We start from the raw sequence: 21,369 nt of genomic DNA on the forward strand, positions 1-21,369 counted from the left end.
CTATGAGAATCTAATGCCTGATGATCTGAGATGGAGCTGAACGGTGATGCTAGTGCTGGGGAATGGCTGCAAATACAGATAAAGCTTTGCTCCCTGGCCCGCCGCTCATCTCTTGCTGTGTAGCCCAGTTCTTACCGGGCCACTGACTGGGTCTGCAGCTGGGGGTTGGGGACCCCTGCCTTAGCACAACATCTAGAAGTTTAATGGCTCTCTCCCACCACCCTCCCCAGTCTCACTCTCAGAGTTGGTCACTTTTTCCACAGTGTCATTTGGGTTTCTTCTTTATAATCTGTTCCACTATCTAATACCTGATCCAAAGCATCTGAGATCCAGACTGTTCTTTCTTACTCATCTTTCCACTGCTTTCTGTTTGTTTGTTTCTTTGTTTGATTTTGGTGGGGGTGAGGCAGGTTTTGCTTTTAGTTGTATTTTTTAAAGCCCACACAAAACTAGAATGTACGAGCGAGAACCATCTGAGCATAGATTTGTTATCTGATGGTGGATATTCCCACAAGTACATTTGCATATCATGGTTTCTTAACCATCACCTGTGAAACATACATTCTTTGTAATTTTCAAAAAGTTAAAAGCATTATGCAGTCATCTAAAACACACTCATGACAGTCTTCCCTTTGGGGCATGCATTTGGCTACACAGAAGCCTGTTGATGAGGCTGTGTCCTGGCAAGAAGGTATCTACACTCACTCAGATGTTCCTCAGCCAAGTCACCCAGTAGTACTTCCAGAGTAAATCAGAGTTGATCCAGCCTTAGGAAAACCTGGCTCCCCAAATCCTCGAATCATGCCAGCTGCTTACAATTTCCCAGAACAGAGGAATCAGCTTTAATATCTCTTTTTCTGGATGTAAAAATTGGAAGTGAATTAACATAATTAAAATGCTCGTTTATATGTGGTGTGACTTTTAATCACCAGAGGGAGGTTTAAAAAAAAAAATCCCTACTATCATCAGTTATTAACCTGATAATTAACATTATTTAATTCTTAGAAATCTAAATGGTGACATAAATATTTTGCCCACTGGGTAGCTAGACATCACCAGCTTGATATGTGAGGTTTTCCTGTGACAACCCACACAATCGTGTGCTGGGAAAGAGATTATAGGACATATCTGAGAATGGCAAAAGCTTTTTATATTTTATATTTATATCCTATTTCAGAACTCTGCACAGCCTTTGTGGAAGAGTCAATGCAGTTTATTCTAGATGCATCTCTTGTATTAACCATGAGGAGCAGGATGTGCAGAGAGCTTCATTGGCTTCCTCAAGGCCACATGAGTAAAGAGAATGTGTCCTATGTGTCCCAACCCATTCTCTGCATCTTCTGATATAGCCCATGCAGGAATCCTTTTGACTGTTATCCTAAAATTTAGTGGCCTCACAGGTACATTCTGTCATCTCTTCCTCTCAGCTAGTCCACACACTGTTTTCTGTTTTCCGGTAAACATTTGTACAGAAATGGGTATGTGCATAGCTTGGGTTGGGAGAGTGGGAATGGGAATAGTTGCGTGGTCAAATTTGTGTGGTCACAGAGAGATTGTGCTGGCAATTCAAAACCCAGCAGCTTCTGTCAGCTATTCTGGGGGATGAGCAGGTTATTAGTCTGTATTCCTATCACTCTGGAATCCTGGCATGAGTGGCCGGTTAAGGTCAGCTGGGCTTTCTTTCCAGTATCAATTTGTCTCTTGCACATTATTTCTGCTTCATGGCTGCCTGCCTAACTTAGATCCATTGTTTCTTGATCTTAGGCTTCTTTGTGGTTCCTGGCTCCTTAATGCTTGCTTCCCAGCTTTGCCTTGACCTCCAAATCTCTCATTCTCTAGCTAATTCAGTTCTTGGTCCTTAGCTAAACCAAAGCTTATCCTGGTACCAATTTATTCTTTAACATTGTTTCGCATTGCACCTTTATCTTTTGGGTCCATAGCTGCCCCTAACCTTGTATGACCTTGGCAGAGAAGCAGTTGAATTAAATGTTATTTGAGATCCTGTCTCTGGCTTTGTTTGAGGTTGCTAGAGTTTTTCAGTGGTATCTATCAGGTACCAGGCACAGTGTTAGGATGTGGAATCTGTGAAGGGCCTCTCTTAACGGAGATGCCCTTCCCTATCCTGTTTCTTGCTCTAAAAGCAAAACCACAGCTCCTCATTTGCTACTCTTAGGCAGTATGGGACTGTTGTAAAAGTAATACTTAGTCAGGTGCATTAGTAGAAAAACTGAAAAATAAATACCCAAGTTTGTAAGTAGAACTAAACTGCAAGTAGCCCGTGTTGACTGTATACGCTATGGCTCGAATACTTTGGAATAATCTCCAGATGTGTGGTCCCCAGATTCTGATAGTAAAATTCTTCATCATAAGTCTCTTCTCTTCGTAACCCTCAGTTTATTGTTTGAGACCAATAGAAATAAAGACATCTATAAAATATGCACTCATGAGAAAAAGATTGAAATAGAATACACAGACCTAATAAAGAGGGATAGTGAGATTATGAGTGAAAGATTATTTTCCTCTCTGATGCATATTTTTAAATTATTATGTTGCTTTCTAAATATTTTAAATATCAGCCTGCCAACAAAAATATCTTTGCTCTGGTCCTCCATGTACTTTTGTCTTTTCCTCCCATTTCTGTAGCAGTAGACAGTACAATTAAAGGTTTCCTACACACTGTCCCCTAAAAGGCCATTAACAGTGCTCACTTGTTAGGAAGTTGTTTGGGACCACAATTTCTTGAGGCCTAGCCCTATTTACTGTAGTCTATGGGAGAGGAAGAGTTTGGTTAAAAAAAAAAAAAAAGTTTTTGAGTTGGTTTGCTGGTTGTTTGAGTTTCAGTATTTTTTTGTAGAAACTTAGATATAACTTAGAGGTATAAAGGTTATAGTTTCCCAGTCTAGACCAGAAAAATCTTTTTAACCCTTAATATATCTGAAATTTAGACCTAAGAAAACCATAAAACTTTAAGACTCATGTATAATAAGATGAATGTGTTAGAGTACCAGAGTGGGAAACCAGGACGAGTAGGCTTTCCCTGTGGCCTGGCAGCTGGGGTACTTATCTTCACTCCTACAAACCCCACCATCCTTCCGCTTCCTGCTCCTGTTCCATTCATGGTGCCCTGTGACAGGAGAGCCTGAGAGTGCAGTGCAGGCTAGGATGAGAAGAGCAGGTGTGACTGACATAGAGCTGGGAGGACACAGAGAAGCCAGGCACACAGACGAAGGAGAGGAAGGAAGCCAGGCATGGGGAGGGGATATTTTTTCTTTTCTATGTCCCTTCTTAAGGTTGCTGACCAGCCAGACCCTCCCTTCTTCTCTCCCTTCCACTTTGTTCTTTCTTATACTGATTAGTTATGTGAGACCCTTCCTGCCTTAGATGAGGTGGAGACTCTGGCCTGCTAGATTAGACAATGGCACATGTATGGTAGTTAGGAAGCTTTCCAGTTGCTGGCTGTTTGGGGCAGCCACCTGTTATGCCTTCCTGGGCCCTTCCTTGGTGAGTAAGAGGAGACCTGTGGAAGCAGGAAATGTCATCTAGTTGAAACTCCCTCCTGATGTTGGAGGTTCCTCCAGAAGATTCTGGACCAGATAATATGTCCACTCTCTGCTTGCATGACTCCAGTGAGAGGAATCAGGGAGCACACCTCCTCGAGAGGCATCCAGTTCCACTGTTGTCCATCTGTGGTTGATAGAAATTCTTTATGTTGAAACCAAAAATGCCTTCTGGCACATTTTTCTCAATTTACTAGTTCTGTCTTCTGTTAGTCATGTAAATTAATCTTATATTTTTGCATTCTCATTCTGGTCACCTTATTCCATTTTAGCAATTTTTTTATCAGAAAAATATTGGAATGTCCAGGAGGGAATACCATGTAGCATTGTTTTTTTTTTCTCTATTATTCAGAATGAATATAGAGAATATTATTTCTCATTTAAAATGATGTGACTTTTAGTCGTTTGTCTTATTTTAAATTTCAAGTTTATTAATATGGCTCAAACTATATCAATTGATTAATTTTGGTAGTATTTAAATTGTGTTATTTTTTAAAACCTTTAAAAATATTTGTCTTGTTCTCAGGAAGACTCAGTGTTTTCCCAATTTAGACCAGTTTTGCCAGAGTTTCTTACTCATCGAAAGCTTTGGGTCTTGGTTTCAATAGTTGGAATATTATTTTGGTACTAATGCTGTTATTAATAAACCATGGCCCATTAAGGTTTTACTCCCATTGTCCTCTTTTACATCTGAAGAAGCTGAGGCCAGCCTCCTCAGTCCTGCACTGTCTACCTTACTGCACAGCCTCCTCCAAGTGGGTCTTAATCCCACAGTAACTTCTAGATAGTAACCAGACTCTCTTCGGATAAGAGGTTTGCCCAGGTTCTCAGGACTGGAAATGTAGCTAAGAAATATCTTTCTGAATTTGCATAAGTTCCTATTTTCCATTTAAATTTTCCACAAACTTAGAATGGAAAATTTGTCTAAGTGAAATGGTATTTCCTCTCAGACACTATTATTAGGAAAATAAGTCACTGTGCTTTTAAATCCCATGCTTAAAGGTCTGCTTGGCAACTTCACCCCTTGGCTGAAATATTTCTATCAGTTCACAAGTACCAGTAGTAGTTTTCAGTATATATATGTTATATAACATACTCTGTGTATTCACAGAAGGATTCTAGACTAAATTCAGGTGTAACCAAGACACAGCTTTGTAAGTGAACAAGTTAAATGTTCAAACATGCATTTGGAAACTTATTCACAGTATGTTTTGGTCATGAAAACTGATACTTTTATAGACTATGCTTTCCTTAAAGAAATAATTAACTTTACCTTAGAAGTATACATCGCATCTGATTAAAGACCTTGCTGGCCACTTTTCCTTTTATACCAATTTTGTCCTTCATCAGTTTTTCATTGCATCTGGCAACCTAGCTGTCTTAAAAAGCAAAAATCTTTTACCTCTTCATTTTTATAGGTGTTTCCTATAGTGCCTTAAGACTTGTGCTTATAAAGTTAATCTATTTTGTCTCAAACCTCAGATCAGTTATCGAATATTCTTTTAAGTGCAGTAGTTACTTGTAACAAAAGACTGCACGTTCCTGTTCCTTCATCTTCCCGCCACTACTATATTGCTAAACAATGAAAATAAACAAAACATCAAGATGCTTTCACATAGCCTCTAGGTTTATGATTTATTTTTCTTTTCTTTTTTAAACAACCCAGTGATTCTTGGTGGTATTAAAAAAAAAAAAAAAAACAGTTTTATTTTTGGAGAGTTATAGACCCCTCAGGTTTCTTTGTGATTTCATCCTACACCATGTGGCCACTGTTATGGCTGTCACACCTCTGAACAGATTAACAAGAAAGAATACAGTTCTCTATTTAGATTATGAGGCAGTGGAATATCAAATACATTGTTTAATTTTTTTTAAATTTTGGACTTAATAAAGATTTTATTTTGGGATGGGACAAAAGAAATCTTTGTTTTAAATTCAGGCTTTATGGATTTTGTGAAAAGAAGTTTCTAATTTTTCATGTTGAATATAGAGCTAGTTAACCTATTGCTGACAAACATTCTTTCTTGGAATTATATGGATTTCCATTTTAACTTACAGTGTCATTTCATTACATAAGAATAAGGAAGATATTTATCAAGGGAAAATAGGAATATTCAAATGTGTAAGTAAAAATGAATAATTCATGTTTTAAAAATACATTAGAAAAATACATTAGAAAATAGTCTTACATTTCAAAAGAAATATTTGCTGTTTTATTTAATGTATTCGTGACATTCTCAAACTTCCTTATCATTAATTATTAAGGTACTATTTCACTAAGAACATACAGAAGTTTGTTTAAATGATTTTTAAAATCAATCATGTTAATATTTGTGGTAAAGCATAATGACAGGTTTTCATTTAGCTTTAAAAAATGTCACAATTATATTGAAAATAAATTCATTATAAAACATAAAATGCTAGAGTAATTTCAAGTTGAATTAAGTGCAGGTATTTAAGAAATTAATTATACATATAATCTTTATCATATAATTTATAAGCATTTATGTTAATAATATTAATGTCTCCTTAGTATTGATTATAAAATAATTGTACACTGGTACATGAAAAAAAAAGACATGAAAACATACCTTAAAAGAAGAGAGTAAGTCCTCTTGAAAGTAAATTTTCCACTGTGTACTACTTATCTGTAATGAAAATGTTCTCAGGTACTTAAGAAGATGAGGTATTACATTTAAAAGAAAAGCACTCTTCAGCAGAGCCTGGTGTGGCTGCACTCTGGGTGACACTGAAATAAGCTGCTTCCACAGATTAGCCCATGTTAGTACTGAGAAGCGAGATTAAAACTTGTTACTGCTCATGTGTTTTCCATCACTGTTTGTATTGTAGCCAAGACTTCTAGCTAAACTCTAGACGTCTACTGGAAGATTCTGAAGAAAAAAAGAGTGTTTAATAATGCATGGCAACTGAAAATGTGGTCAAAGTCATTCAAGAAATAGCTGATTTTAAAAAATACTTTATGAAATTCTTAAATCAATGAATACTTATAGATTTAAAATTTTTAATTCATTCACCCTATGTAGACCAACAAAATATTTGTCAGTCTTAGTAAAGAGTACCAATATTATTGAAGTATAAACCCAAACTCCAGATGTATCTGAGAAAGGAGCCATGCTATTGTTTTCTTCAGATGACTGAAGTTATATCAAGTATTCTCATGATTTTCTTTAAAAGCTTTTAGCCCTGCCATAAGCATGTCAGGAGAAATGTAGACCAGGCCCCATACAGTGACCCCAGCCCCAGCCTATGTGCTGTGATACAGACATGAACACATAGATCCAGATGATACCTGCTTGGACTTTCCCTTTTTGAGAGAATATCAGCTGTGACTATACAGTTTTTAGGGAGGACTTGGGAGCAGGAAGACATCATTGTCTGAGAAGAAAGGCATTGTTAGCATGCCCTTTCCCACTTACCCCTGAGAGAATGCCCAATTCCCATATCAACTAAGACATCATCCTTCAAGAGAGGACATTTTCCTAAAGCTCATGAGAAAGACTCACAGTGCTAGGTGATACCAATGGGTCTTCCTGGTATGCAGATGTGGGGGTCAGCGTAGTTGCAAAGCACATTTCTAGTCAGCAGAGTCTCTTCTCTCTTCCGTAAAGAATCTGACTGTCCTTTCTTACCTCCTAGAGAAATGGCAGCTACAGCCATAGAGAGAATATTGTGCCTCAGATATGTAGGGTGGCCAGGCCTCACTTAAATAAAATACCCTTACTTGGACCTCAGGTCGGTCAGTTTCATACACTGGCTCCCAAGAGGCTTCAGGCCTGCTCCAGATGCAGCACCTGAAGACTGGCAGTCTTCCTGTTTGGTTAGAATGCTCATGTTCCCATTTATCCAGTTACGTTTAGTTCAAAATGTGTATCTGATACCTTTATGAATTTGGACATTTGGAAAGTTGAACTGGATTTTATTAACCTGAGTTTCATCAGAGCTGTGGCTATATATGGGAAGCTCTTGGGAAAAATCCCGTTTGTCCTATACAATGTTTTGCTTTTTAAATTTTAACTGAAGTATATATATTACAAAAATATAAACACATCGTAATGTTATAGCTCAATTAATTTTCACAAACTAGACCCTGGTCAAGAAATCCCCGCATTCCCAGAGCCCTCCTCAGAATCTCTCTATTCAGAGGCAGCTTGACTTCAAACACTGTAGCTTATTCCTGAACTTTACATAAATGGATCAATCATACAGGGCATTCTCTTTTGTGTCTGGTTTTCTTCATTCAGTGTTATGTTTTTGAGATCCATCTAGGTCATTGTGGTGGTTAGCAATCATTTGTTCATTTTCATTACTGTGTGGTATTCTATTATATGACTATGCCACAAATTATATATTTATATATGATTTTATATATAATTTTATGATATGTACATAGTCAACTGAGTTAATTCCTGTTCAGAGTGCAGCTCTGAATATTCAAACATTCTTTTTGTCTGAGGCTCATGTGTATGTATTTTTAAGTAGAATTGCTGTATTTAAAAATTATGAGGTTTCAAGTTCTCTTGAAAAGTAAAGCTTTGCCATCCTGGTTTTACATGGCCCCACTTGCCTTGGGCTGAGTGATGGCTCCTCCTCTCAGTGAGACATGTGCTTCTTACTCTCTACCTTTGCTTTTGTTCACATAGTTTGTCCACGTCACCCTCCACTCAGTCATGTCTTCTACACAGGCCTTCTAGGTGGGGTTCTACTTCTTTGTCTGGAGAGCTGAGAGGCACTTCCTCTGATGTTGTTTTTCTAAAGGTGTGTTACAGCCTCTTTCTCTTCTCTGCTCTTGTGAACCCAAACTTGTCTTCTACCAATGTCTTGGCTTTGATCTTTGGTCAATGGTCTTGAGGAAAGAAATAGGCCCTGGAGTATAATGCTGGCTTGGAGTGATACATTTGACTTATTCATCCTATTCTGCAGACAGCAAAGCCAGGCATTCAACCCAGTATCCAGACCCCCTCCCATAGTTTTGCGATTAAAGGGTCTGAAGGTCCACCTCACAACTGCAGAGCCGGTCCAGCATGTGCAGACACACCGTTTGGAAAGAAATTGAATTTTTTTCCCCACATCTTTGCAGGTTTTTATTCCAGACGTAGCAGTGTACCTCTTCTTCCCTAAAATAGTGTGAGGAGAAAATCTTTTGTTTTTGGTTCCTGTAGGGGTTCTGTGGAAGGGATCTAATTCTTTTCTGTCTTTGTTTGTTTGTTATTTTTGTTTGGGTTTTGTCTCATCAGGCTTTGGTCTAATATTGGAGAAGTAGTTTTACTATATCAAACAATATCTTTAGGAATCATGAATAACCTGTACATTATTACATGGTAAACAAAAAAAAAATTACAAACTGAAAAAGTAGTAACATTTTATGAACAGAGACATGGATTGCCATAAAAAGTTCTTCAACACAAATTTCTTTCATGGCTCAGTATATTCCAACCATGTAAAAATAAATTGCTTACGACCCTTCTGACCTTCTGCTGTAGAAATGGAGCAGTCAAAGTCCAAACAAATAAAAACTGGAAAGGGCCTTAGAAGTCATTTCATTCAAATTAAGAATACAGGGAGTGAGGATTAGGGGTGACTGTGGCCACATGTGACGCTTTCCTGAGCTCAGGTATCACTCATGTGATTGAGTTTTGTGTTTTACCAGCTAGTATCTGGTGTCTCCTTCCCTCTCTGTCCTCACTTTCTAAGTACAATGAAATGGATTGTATAACAGTCTGTTAGTCTATCTGTTCATTCAATGAATGTTGTTGAGTGCTATAGAGAAAAGCAAGATCAGGAGAGTAGAGGGAGCAGGGAGGGAGTTTAGTCATCAGTGAAGCACTGAGGGATGTGAGGGAGCATGCCTTGCAAATACCTAGTTTAAGAATGTTCTAGGCCATTGAATCCTGGGATATAAATAGCATATGTTCTTTATGTATAACATAGAGTTTGTATATAGTAGGCACTCATAAGACTTCTAAAAGGAGTGGATGGTTATGATTTCATGGGTTCTTTTTTGAATGTTCAGGCGTCCCTCATGGTGGACTAGATTCTGGTTTATAATGAATTGTCTTTATATTGTAGCATAGATCACAACCCACTGGCAGTATTTAGTCTGCAGATGTGTTATGTTTGGAGCATATGGTATTTTTAAATACCAGGAAATTTTATGTCAAAGTTCAAATTTGCAGAATATCTTAAAAAAATCAATCTGACAAAGCCAGCTCTTAATTCCTGTGCAGTTCCAGCAATTGGCTATGCTCATGGTAGCAACCATCTTCAGATGGGCTCCTGGTCTCTGGTTCTTGGCTGTTTTTCCTTCTTCTACCCACTGTGCTGTTGAGGACTCACTTCTGCGACTCAAAGCCTGAGGGACATTTCACTCTGAAAATGAATTAATGCCACAAATTTTCATTTAAAATGAATTAAGTTTAATTTATGAAAAATGAAGAACTTACACAATTTATAATATTGCGCAGGCATCACATATTTTTAATAATGCCTCAAGTCTTACCTTGCAGATTATTTCTTAATTACAAGAGGAAGAAGATACCACCTGAACCAAATTTCTCAGCATCACCAATAACGAGCCAGCACATTTTGTGCCTTGTGATATGATGCAAAAATAAGTATGTGACATCACTTAAGTGAGATTCTTGCCAAAAATGTTTACCTAAATCTAATCGTGAGGAAACAATCAGACAAATGCAGATTAGGGGACATTTTACAGGATAGCTAGCTTGGATCCTTCAACAAAGTAAAGCTATGAAACACTCATATAGGTAGGGAAGTCCTAGTCTGTATTACAAAAGACTAAAGGATCAGGATGTGAACTCTGGTTGGATCTTGAAACATACACACACATACACAGCAATTTAGGACATCGCTGGGACAATTGGGGAAATCTGAATATGGACTCTGTGTTAGGTAATACTTAGTCTTAAATTTCTTGGATTTAATAATGTGAGAGAACGTCATCATTGTCTCAGGGTTATATAAGAAAATATCCCTGTTCTTAGGAGATTCATACAGAAACGACATGTTATAATATCTGCAATTTACATTCAAATGGTCCAGCCCCTTTCATCTGCACATACATGTATATGTATGTATAGATATGGATATGGAAAGAGAGAAAGAGATAAAACGAATTTAACAAAATATTATTATTTGGTGAATGTAGGTGAAGAGTATGCAGTTGTTTATTATATTAGTCTTTCAACTCTTCTGTGGCCTTAAAAATATTACTAAATAAATGGGGGAATAAAAGCTAAATAATTGTGGAAAATAAGGCCATTTGCCTTAATTTTAAGTCTTAAAATTAACTTGTTACATATTTATATATACAGTTTATTTTAAGTAAATTAAGGCATTACCCTGAAAGGGACTCTTCACCTAGGGTACATGAATCCCTAGAAGACATGGGAAAGGATTTATGCATCTTTGCTACATGTAGTGTTTTGCATATATGTATTTTTCTGTATAGAAGATTTTTCTGTATAGAAGATTCATAGCCTTCATAATATCCTCAAAGGGTTCCATGCTTCAAATAGTTAAGAACTACTGCCCTAGAATAGATTTTCATTTTATAATGCATTCTTTATTCTGAATATTGCAATACTAGTTAAATTAGCATTTCAGACAGGTCATGTATAAATTTAACAATTGTGGATGTAATTCCCAACTTATTCAAAACAAATAAACCTTCAGCAGATTCTAATTTATAAAAAGGCTTGCTTGAATCAGCGGATAGTTTAGTGTAAGTTTATTCGACCACAGAGAGTCTGTTACTTAGAAACACACAGTGACATTTTAATAACATGATGTATTTCTTTTCTTTTCCAAACTAATATGTGTTTAGTGCAATCACATGTTATTTTTAATACAATCTGCTTTCTCTTGTGTGGACTCACATTCTTCACATTTTGTGCAAAGGAAAAAATATGCTAGACTGTAAGTTTTTATTTTATCCATGTTCATGTAGAAAGAGAAACATAACTTCAAAGAAGAAAGAGTCACGCCTTTATTTTTTTCGTTGTTTGATCACTAAGCTCTATTTACTGGTTGGAAGCATTCATTTCTTTGCAGATAACTGTGTAACCGAATGTATTTCAGCATGGCTTACAGTCTTAACAGTTCCTTTTCAGCACTTTGAAGCAGAGACCTGAGTAATAGGTTAGAATATGCTGAAGTGTTGTTTAAGACACATAGGATCAAACGTGTGATAACATAGGACTACATTGTTTATGATAGATTTTTAGTTTCTCTGAAAATCTTTTACAAATGCCTCTGGATCTGTTCAATTAGGTTCAATCAGAGCTGGTGTTCACAGGGTAGTAATGAAATAATTATACTCCCTAGGAGAACCGTCTACCCAGAGCACGCTGCACTCAGCTACAGATAGGAAGGCCGAGGCTTTCACACCGACTCTTACTCTATCCCTGTACACCTACGTGTGGGTTATCTCAGAAATAGAAATCTATCTGCAGGACAGGTTTATTGATCAGATACTCTTCCAGTTTGATTGGCCATTTTAATTATGATTTATAATTATGATTTATAAGTAATTACACTTATATGTCAGACTTATTTTTCTTTTCAATAATCAGGATTTTAAAAAAATCTGCTTCTGAACTACTCCCATGTCTATAACAAGAAATAGTTTAGACTCTGAGTCCCAGTTTCACTCTGCGTTTATGGAGCCACTACTCGAGCACATTCTGCTCTAAATTTACTCTGCTCTGTGCCATGGATATGAGCATGCAGTGACACAGAGGAAAGGCAGCCAAAATTGGGAGGACCGCTGACATGGCTGCAGGGTCCCACTGCAGCCTGGCCCTCTATGGAGAGTATTTGTTGATCCCTGTCATAGTGTAATAGGCCCACTCATTTTCTCACTGTATTTCATAATCTAAGGAATTAATTTCCTTGAATAATTAATATCTACCATATTAAGAGGCTTGGCAGCCTTGAGCAAGTCACTGAACCTTCCTGCCTGTGGTTTCCCAGGGCCTGTCCATGAAGGAGTGGATACTCACTTTATCTGACATTAACCCTGTGCCTGGCAATGTAGTGGACATCGCCTCATTTAACCATCCCAGCAGCCCTGGGGGATAGATGTTGTTCCCCCCAGTTTCATGGTTGAGAAACTAGAAATCAGAGTCTAACTTGGCCAAGTCCACAACTAAGAAGGACTCCAGTTCAGAACTACGATACTCGTTCTTGTTTAGCTACAAGAGATGGGCCTCATGTTTCATAGACTTCTAGGGCATAAGGGCCCCCGGAGTCATTTGGCATAAGTTAGAGATGGCCAGAAACTTCTCACTATTTTCATGAGTACTTTTAATATTTTTGAACTTTCAGCTGACCAAGGATCTGAATTCACATTCAACTGTGGACAGATAAATAGTTGTCATTATTAATCTGTAAATACTTCTATGAGGAAATATTCTGTTTTCTAAATAAGGGAAAGTATTGGAATAAATATCATAGGTTTTACCCCACCCTTTGAGGTTTTACTTAAACAGCAGAATTTGAGTATTTTATTCTTTTATGTCAGCATCTATGAAACTAGTAATTCATGGTATGTTTAAATAATGGCTTTGGAAAACATAGTCAATGTTGCTATTATGCAGAACAGTCAGTTGATTCCTAAGTATTACCAGTTGTCAAACCATGACTTTATTGTTTATAAAAAATGCTCTGTGCTTTCTGATGTCCATATTAGGAAATATTAATAAGAAATTATTTCTTATTAATTTTATGACTATATAAATGTTTTTCAGTTCAGTTTTTCACTTTTCCTATGTAAATCCTTAAATTTGCAGATCCTTTTTTGTTTTGTTTAGGATTATTGTCAATATCAACTTTGGATAACTTATGAGCTGATCCAGATTAAATTAAGGGGATCAACAGTCATTTTAGCTCCTACTTTGCCCACAGAATACAGAGATCCAAGAAATGAATTGTCTCTATTCTAAGTTTCACAGTCTTTGGTGGGAAACAAGATACAGCAGGTATATCTCCTAGCTGTTTACCATGCAACGCCCCATATGCAAAGAAATAATCAATACAGATCTAATTCATAGTACCAGATTTATCTGTTGCCAGGGTGGTGGCACACACACTGAAGAGAGGGGTGCTTTCTGAGGAACCAGGAAATAGTCATCTTTGGTTGAACATGCTGGCTGCTCTCAATTTTATATGAGAGTTTGGTAATAGTAAATATACTCATGCATACTGCATTTCCCAGATGCTTTTTATTCTTCTCCAGTTCTCATAACAGCCCTATGAGGTAGGGCTGGAAGGTTTTGAGGGTAGTGAGAGAACTATTAAAAGATTAAATAGCTGAACTTCAAAAAGTAAAATAATCTGCCCAAGTTCCTGGCGTTTTGCAAGACACAAAACTGATAGTAACAAGAGAAGTCAACATAATTTTTATATGTATCTTTTATAAATTATTTTAGAAATATGAAAGATCATTACATAATGAAAATTTTAATATGTGGTTTTGGTAGGGTCTACTATATAGTAAATACTAATAGCTTTATGTTAAATTGAACTGAGGAAAAGGATACACTTGAGCAAATTAGGGTAAATATGATAGGTGCTAAAATTTTTCAAAAATTCATTAGGTTTACATTTACAAGGGTACAGTTAAGGATAATTAACTTATATATTAAACAAGCTCCACTGCTTTCCATAAAATCTTTTGATCTCGAGTAAAGTATAACAAGGGTGATCCTAATATATTCTAACACTTTTTGGACTTACAGAAAAGTTTAAAAAATAGTATGGAATTCACATATACCCTTCTCCCAGCTTCCCCTAATGTTTATAACCATATAAATAACCATAGAACAATTCTCAAAACCAGGAAATTAACATTACAATAGTATTTTAATTTCACAGATGTAATTAATAAGGAACTAAATAACGCCGACCCCAATAATTAAGTGTATTTATACCAATGATTGTAGCATAAGGTCTTAAAGAAAATAAATTTTTGTTTTAACTGTAGAATAATAAACAGAACACTTATTCATAAATTCTACCTGTTGTTCTTTACTGCCCTTCACTTCTTGGTCTTGAACCATAACATACATAATTTTTAAATGGACTTGGGGATTTTCCAGCTAATAGCAGTACTCACAGGCCTATATATTGTAAAAGACATGCTTATTTTGTTACAGATTCTCCCTGTCTAGCCCAGCAGTGCATAATATCCTAGTCCCATGAGAAAAACTTTGCCAAGAGATGGCTTCTTTCTAGAGTGTGAAAATGAAACTTCATTAAAGTGCTAGAAGACGAAACCTTCTGGATATATTTTTGGTTGTTCATCTGTGATTGGTGAATCAGATAAACTAGCATAATGATACTGAGTATAACATGATATGCAGTCTCTCTTATTGATGACAAATGTTACTACAACAAATATATGAGTACAGTTTATAAATGACAAAGGAAAAAGTGGAATTACTTGATACCCTGTGGTTTAAGAACAATACTTGAATATGATCTTATGCATGAAAATGCATAGGATGATATTTCTCTTGTTTTAATATAATTATTTTCAAGATGAAGGTGTTCCAGTGTTGAATCACCATCTTCTTCCGGATTGCAAATTTGTTCTGGAAGAATATTCCTAAGGAAAAATAGACATGAAAATCACAAATGGTCCAAGTAATATTCTTACTTTATAATTTAGAAATTTTATATTTGTTTTAAAAATTTTCTTGTTCTTAAATAAAAATGGATTTCTTTTTTGTATTATATACCAGAAAAAGTTCCAAATACATAACAGATCTAAATGTGAAAAAATATTAGAATAGAGAAAGCACAGTCATACCCTGAAAGTAGAGAAAATCTTCCTATTTGTGATCCAAAAACTAGAAGCATTTAAAGAATAGATTAATAAATTGACTACAGGGTTTAAAAAATGCAAAATTAAAAGACAAATGGCAAACTAGGAGAAAGTTTTTGCAACTTATAACAAATATAGGGCTAATATATAAGGACCTCCTAAAAATCTAGGAAGAAAAGGGAAGAGAAAATAAGAATAACTGGGTAACCAGTTCACAACAGGGAGCCTAAATGTGTTTGGAATTTCAGAGATAGGGAAAAGAGTAAGGATGTAATCCTCAGGGAAGAGTCCACAGAGCTCAGTGATCTGCCTCTCTTGCTGATATGCACTAACACAGTGTTCCACGTTAATTCTTGAGGCACTCATGCTCTCTGGGCAGACGGAACACATGCAGAAAAGTGTGTCTCCCGAAGTGAAGGAAGCTGAATATCAATAAATTTATTTAGAACTTGTCCTTCAGAAGACTCTAGATAGAATTAATTTTCATTTTAGCATATATTTAGATTTTATGCTCTACAGGTTAGAGTGTTTATATTATTATGTGTGAAGGTGAGAGCAGCACCATAATCTAGCCTTGATACCTCATTTCAACCTGTTAAGGTTCTAAGTATTATATAACAATACACTATTTAAAAAATATTTTACTATGAAAGTTTGCAAACATGGTACAAAAGTAGAAAAAATATAATGAATCCTTCTGTAACTTTTATCATCTGGCTTCAGTAATTATTATTATTTGCCAATCTTGTTTAGTGCAACTAAAGTGTTACTTTTTTCATTAGAGTAAATCCTGGACAACATGTCATGGTTGTTTAATCATATATTTTGTCATTTGCAACAATTTAAATAGATACTTGAAAAAGCTAGAATTTACCGTATCTTGTTGTTGTTCAACCTCAGAAAATGCAGTGCTTTCATTTCTTGTATCCCAGGTGGTATAGATTTTAAGTCATTGTGATCCAGAAACAGCTCTCTCAGAGAATGATAAGCCCCATAGAAGGAGACTCGGTCCACACTATCATCGGAGAGTTTGTTAAATGACAGATACAGGTATTCCAGGCCTGGCTTCATGTGGCCAAACACGTAGCCAGGAATGCGCTCAATCCTGTTCCCGAGGAGCACAAGGTGCAGTAGTGACTTGGGGAGGTAGGAGGGGACCTGATAGAGCTTGTTGTAGGAGAGGTCGATTGATTCTAGATTTCTATAGCAAAGAAAAGAGTAAACAGGGTAGAACATCAGGGCAGTGACTATGAGCTCTAGGTTTTGACGAGGCCAGTCAGCATGCTTATTGGTTCTCCTGCCAGCATTCAGTGTGCAGTAATGATTCCTAGTGTGACAGTGGCTGTAGGACAGCTGTTCAAGCTACATCAGAGAGGAGTACCAGAATTCAGAGAGGAAAAAAACTCATATCCCAGGGGTAATGGTGAGGCCCAAAGAGGTCTCCAAATATCTCTAAGTTCAAATTTGAATCAGAAATGAAATTCAGGAGTCCCAGCCAACATCAAACTGCCTATCCCTAAAATCTTCTCCGGCTCCAGCAAGGAAGTAGCAGTGTTATGGAGTTTTTGTATTCTTATTCCACATTTGATCTGACATGACATCTGGGACTTGGAGTGAGACTGAGGGATCTAGAAAAGATTGTTCACTGGCCAGAAAATCCGGGAAATGTGAGCTACCTGGCTGGTTTCAGGATGTTCACTTGTAGCCTCTGCTTGCCTATGAAAACTTTGCACCTGATGAAGATTTAATCACCTGCTGCTGCCATATCATGCTGAACCCATTTGGCCCTCGAGGCTTCTTTTCATCTCTCTCCACTCTGCTTCTGAAAGACACCTTTTCCTGGGCTATGCTAGTCAGATCCCTTGTTCCCTTGCCACATGCTGGACCTGCTGACAGGGCTCAAGCCAGCTTCCCTACATGGCTCATCCTTCTCCTTATGGTGGGCAAGGCCCCCACATTGGCCCCTTCTCTGAGGACTACAGCCTGGGACCACTGATTCTTCTCCAGGAAGATAGTCTCTGCTGTCTGCCTCGGCTATCAGGCCAAGCATTTTCCAGTCTATTTTGTAAGACTTGAGTTAGAGAAATAGTTTGGAGGAATGAAGACAGTGTGCTGTAGGACAGAGAAGCCTGGTGCTTCTGCCTAAGCGAGGAGACGAAAAAGGGCAGTTTCCTTCCTCACTCTGTGCAGAGAGTTATCTCAGACTTCACAACTGCCCTATGAGGTCAACAGCAAGAGTGACGTGATCAGACCTCAGGTCACACTGCTCAGGTTCAGTTGTGGCTGGCTCAGCACTTGTATGTGGTAAGGTGTCCATAGCAGCAATCACCATGGTCATTCTAACACTGGTTACATCATGAACGATTTGAACTGCATGAAAGTGGCTAAGTTTTAGGGAGTGAGAGGTTCACTAAGAAAGGATGCTGCCACCTCCCTCAACACCCCCATGTTCATACCCTGTTTAATAATGGCAAAAGGAAGAAACTAAGAAAGTCATATTGTAGCATATTACTTACTCTTGATTTATCCAGGCTAAAGGAGCAATCCTGTTTTCTTCAATTTTGTTATAACATAGTACAATGACATTGATATTTCTGGTATGATTGAAACAAATTTCAGTTATTTCTTCAATTTGATTGTTTTCTAGGTACAATTCCTATAATTAAGAGAAAAGACTATTACTTTTTTCTTCATGTTAGTCAAATATATTCAGTTCCATAGAAATTAAAATAGTATTATAGACTTCTCATTAGTATTATCTAAAGAGTCTTTTACTGCTCTTCCAAGTGAGTTCATTTTTTAAGCTGTCAAATTTTCTAATTGGAAAAAAAATGTATCTGTTATGGTTCTGGAATTAAATGAATTTTATTTAATTATTTTTAACCGTAAAATGTTGCAAGATATAGCATGCCATAAAATTGTATAAAGCTTTCTAATTTATAAAACTTAGTCACATAAATTATCTCATTCGGGCTTTAAACCCCTAGAAAAAAGGTAGAAATTATAATCCCCATTTAGCAGTGGAGAAATGAGGAGTTGTGCCCAAGGTTACACAGCTAACATATGAGGAAAACTAATCCTAGCTGGTCCCCATCAGTCCGTGTTGTCTGTAATTTTTTTAGGCTCCCACTGTTTAGAATATCTCATATTGTAATTAATTAACTAAAAGTTAATTAAGAGCACTGATTTAACATCAGGGTAAAGTTTACTAGAACTAGAAGTTTTCAACAGCTAGCTGCTTTCAAATTAAATTCAGTTGATATTAGAGTTTTTCACTCAAGGATCTTGTTGGAATTCACAAGTAGAATTGGTATATATCTTCAATGTAACTTTCTGTTCCTTTGTAGTAATTTTCCCCTTTTTGTCCCTTAATTTTTGTATTTGTTCAAAATGGGTAAAGAGATTTTTTGCTTTCTTGCTTTTATTTTCATATGTACTTAGGGGTAAACTAGATCAGTGGTTCCCAAACTTGGTAGTATATTAGAACCACCTGTAAGCTTTTTAAAGTGTAAATTCCAACATAGATATACCTCAGTCAAAGCACACTTATCCATACATTGAAATTGTGCAGCTCCGAAGCAGTGCCTTGGATAGATTAGGAGCACACACACCTGTGTGAACAGTACTTCTCACACTCCTGACAGGTCCTTTGAAAAGAAACCAAGGACAGGAGGGTCAAATGGAAACACTGCTCTTTGTATTATTCAAGAGAGAGAGGGCTGTGCGTGCGCGCGCGCGCGCGCGCGTGTGTGTGTGTGTGTTACTGTGTGCATACATATTGAAAATTTTTAGAAAAATTATAAATTGCCAACTTCACCCTACAAAGAACCTAATTTAGCATGTCTGGGATAGTTCTGGGAGTCTGTATTTCTTTAGAATTCAAGTGATTGTTATATATAGCCAAGTATTGGAACCTCAGTCTTTACTGTTTTGGTAAGTTCTAAAGTTATATCTTTTTCTGCAACTAGGAGGAGGAGGAAGGATGGTGGGTCTGGCAGCAGCAGCAGATAGAGTTCAGTGGCCCCCTCTTGGTTCACTGTGTCCATAGCTGTGGGAAACTTTGTTCTTCCTTCTTGCTGGTGACTGTGTGTGTGTGTCTGTGTATGTATGGCAGGGGCTGGGGTGGCGAGGAGGTGGCCCGTGTTTCAGCTGGGTCTACCAGACCTCCGTGTTCTTAATGCAAGAAGTTGTGGTGTGCAGTCAAAAGCAAAGGCCACCAGGTATTTTCCCTTTTAGTTGTGTTCCTTGCTGCACCAAAGGAGACCACATGGCTGGGCAGCAGGGGCATCTCCAGAAGGGGTGGAAACAGAACAGCACTTGGGCAGTTGGTAGGAGCTGGTCAGAACTGGTAAGTTATGGGGAGGGGGACCTGCAGGCACAGTCAGCAGTCTTCTCTGTAGGTTGTGTTCGTCCACTCAGGGTCACTGCTAGTCCATGTGGGACTCTGGGTGGAGCATTTTGAGATGAATGTCACAATTCCTGTTTGGGACAGTAAACTGTCTTGCAAGTCAGGATATCTTTTGCAAGTTGTAGTTTCTGTTTACCTTTTCAGTTCATCTTCCCCAGTCTCTTCCCAAGAGCTGTCAGCAGGACCATATATTACTTTATCGAGTTATAATTTAGTTTCATAGTTATAATTTTGATTCATAATTTTATATTATTTGAAGAAAAAACTGTTCAAATTATGGTATATTCGATATATAGCATCAAAATTACTGAGTTTAATATGCACCACAATAATTTCTTAAAATATATTGTTTTTTATTGTTGTTGTTGCTTACTATATTTAAAATATAAAGCATTAGAAGAAAGATATTGGTACCTCAATAGAAGCAGGAAGACCCTGTGGTATAATTCTAAATTTATTTCTTCCTAGACGCAGGTAGGATAGGCTCTTCAAAGGTTGAAAAGCCAAAGGATTGACATTGGTTTCACTGAGATCATTTCCTTCCAATTCTAAGGTGACCAATTGACTTAAGTCTATAAAAAAAAAAAAAAAAAAAAATTATCAGGATATTAAGATAATTAGAAAACCACGTGATTTCTATAACCTTATAAAATGTCCTTGAAATGTTTAGTTTATTTGGAGGGCAGATGTTGTAGCTTCTTTTTTTGCATTTCCCTGTAGAACCTTTACTCAAGTACTTTGTACATCCCAAATGTTCAGTTCAGCTAAGGCTGAATGCTGAATGCCATGGGGTCCAGTGGAGAGGCAGGCCTGTAGAGAAAATATGCACTATAAGGAACTGGGGGATTGGGGGTTAAGAGAATTGGGGTGCCCCACAGAGGCAGTGATGAGCAAGAAGTAAAAGGTTGTAAAAGATCATTTGTCGCATTTGCAAAGACAGGTAGGTTGAAATGGCAACATAATTGGGGATGAAGAAAGAAAAAATGCAATGGGTTTCCCTTTCCAGGACAAAGAAGGAACACTCTGCCTGGCAAACCCTCCGTCTCTGAACACAGGAGTTGCAGCAGTGAATTCCCATCACCGTTGTTCACTTTCTGGCAGAGAATGCAGCCAAATGGACATTTTGAAAAGAAAATTTAAAAACTTTCTATGCATTCAAATCGAGCTACCAAGAAAGGCCTTAATACAAACAAGTGTTTTTCTAAATTATTTCTACTGGCCTCAGGAATGTAATGATCCAAATTAATTGGAAGCTTAAAGAAGAATGGACAGCTCAGCAGTGATGATTCCCAGAGGCTTCTGAGTCAGATATTCAGGGTGTAACTTTGGAGTTTGTTCAGTGGCCAAGATTTTTAGAATAGGGGATGTTTTCATATTTAGCTCAAGTCACGGAGAAGCATTGCTCTGAACGCTCTGTGCAACTTAGTTCCTACTCTTAGGCCTATCAGAGAAGCAAAACAGTACTCTCAGGAGTACGGATCATAGACTCTAGAAGATGAAACAGAGGAGACAGCAGGGTAGACTTGACTGAAATGGAA

At 37.2% G+C, this 21,369-nt stretch overlaps 2 protein-coding genes across 4 annotated transcripts in view; one reads left to right on the forward strand and one right to left on the reverse strand.

The window, feature by feature from the left end:
• CENPP (centromere protein P) overlaps nt 1-21,369 on the forward strand; it is a 207,293-nt gene that overhangs the window by 115,679 nt on the left and 70,245 nt on the right. The window lies entirely within an intron of this gene.
• The window catches only part of ECM2 (extracellular matrix protein 2), a 42,251-nt gene continuing 32,190 nt past the window's right edge, over nt 11,309-21,369 (reverse strand). For both annotated transcript variants that reach the window (XM_006922800.3, XM_006922799.3), the window contains exons 7-10: nt 20,246-20,403; nt 17,940-18,079; nt 16,298-16,624; nt 11,309-15,204 (exon numbers count right to left, since the gene is read on the reverse strand). In XM_006922800.3, the coding sequence (XP_006922862.1) occupies nt 15,036-15,204; nt 16,298-16,624; nt 17,940-18,079; nt 20,246-20,403 (794 nt within the window). In that variant the 3' untranslated portion in view covers nt 11,309-15,035. The remainder of the gene's footprint in view (nt 15,205-16,297; nt 16,625-17,939; nt 18,080-20,245; nt 20,404-21,369) is intronic.

This window comes from Pteropus alecto, unplaced genomic scaffold (genome assembly GCF_000325575.1).
Source record: "Pteropus alecto unplaced genomic scaffold, ASM32557v1 scaffold129, whole genome shotgun sequence".
NCBI classification, from domain to species: domain Eukaryota; kingdom Metazoa; phylum Chordata; class Mammalia; order Chiroptera; family Pteropodidae; genus Pteropus; species Pteropus alecto.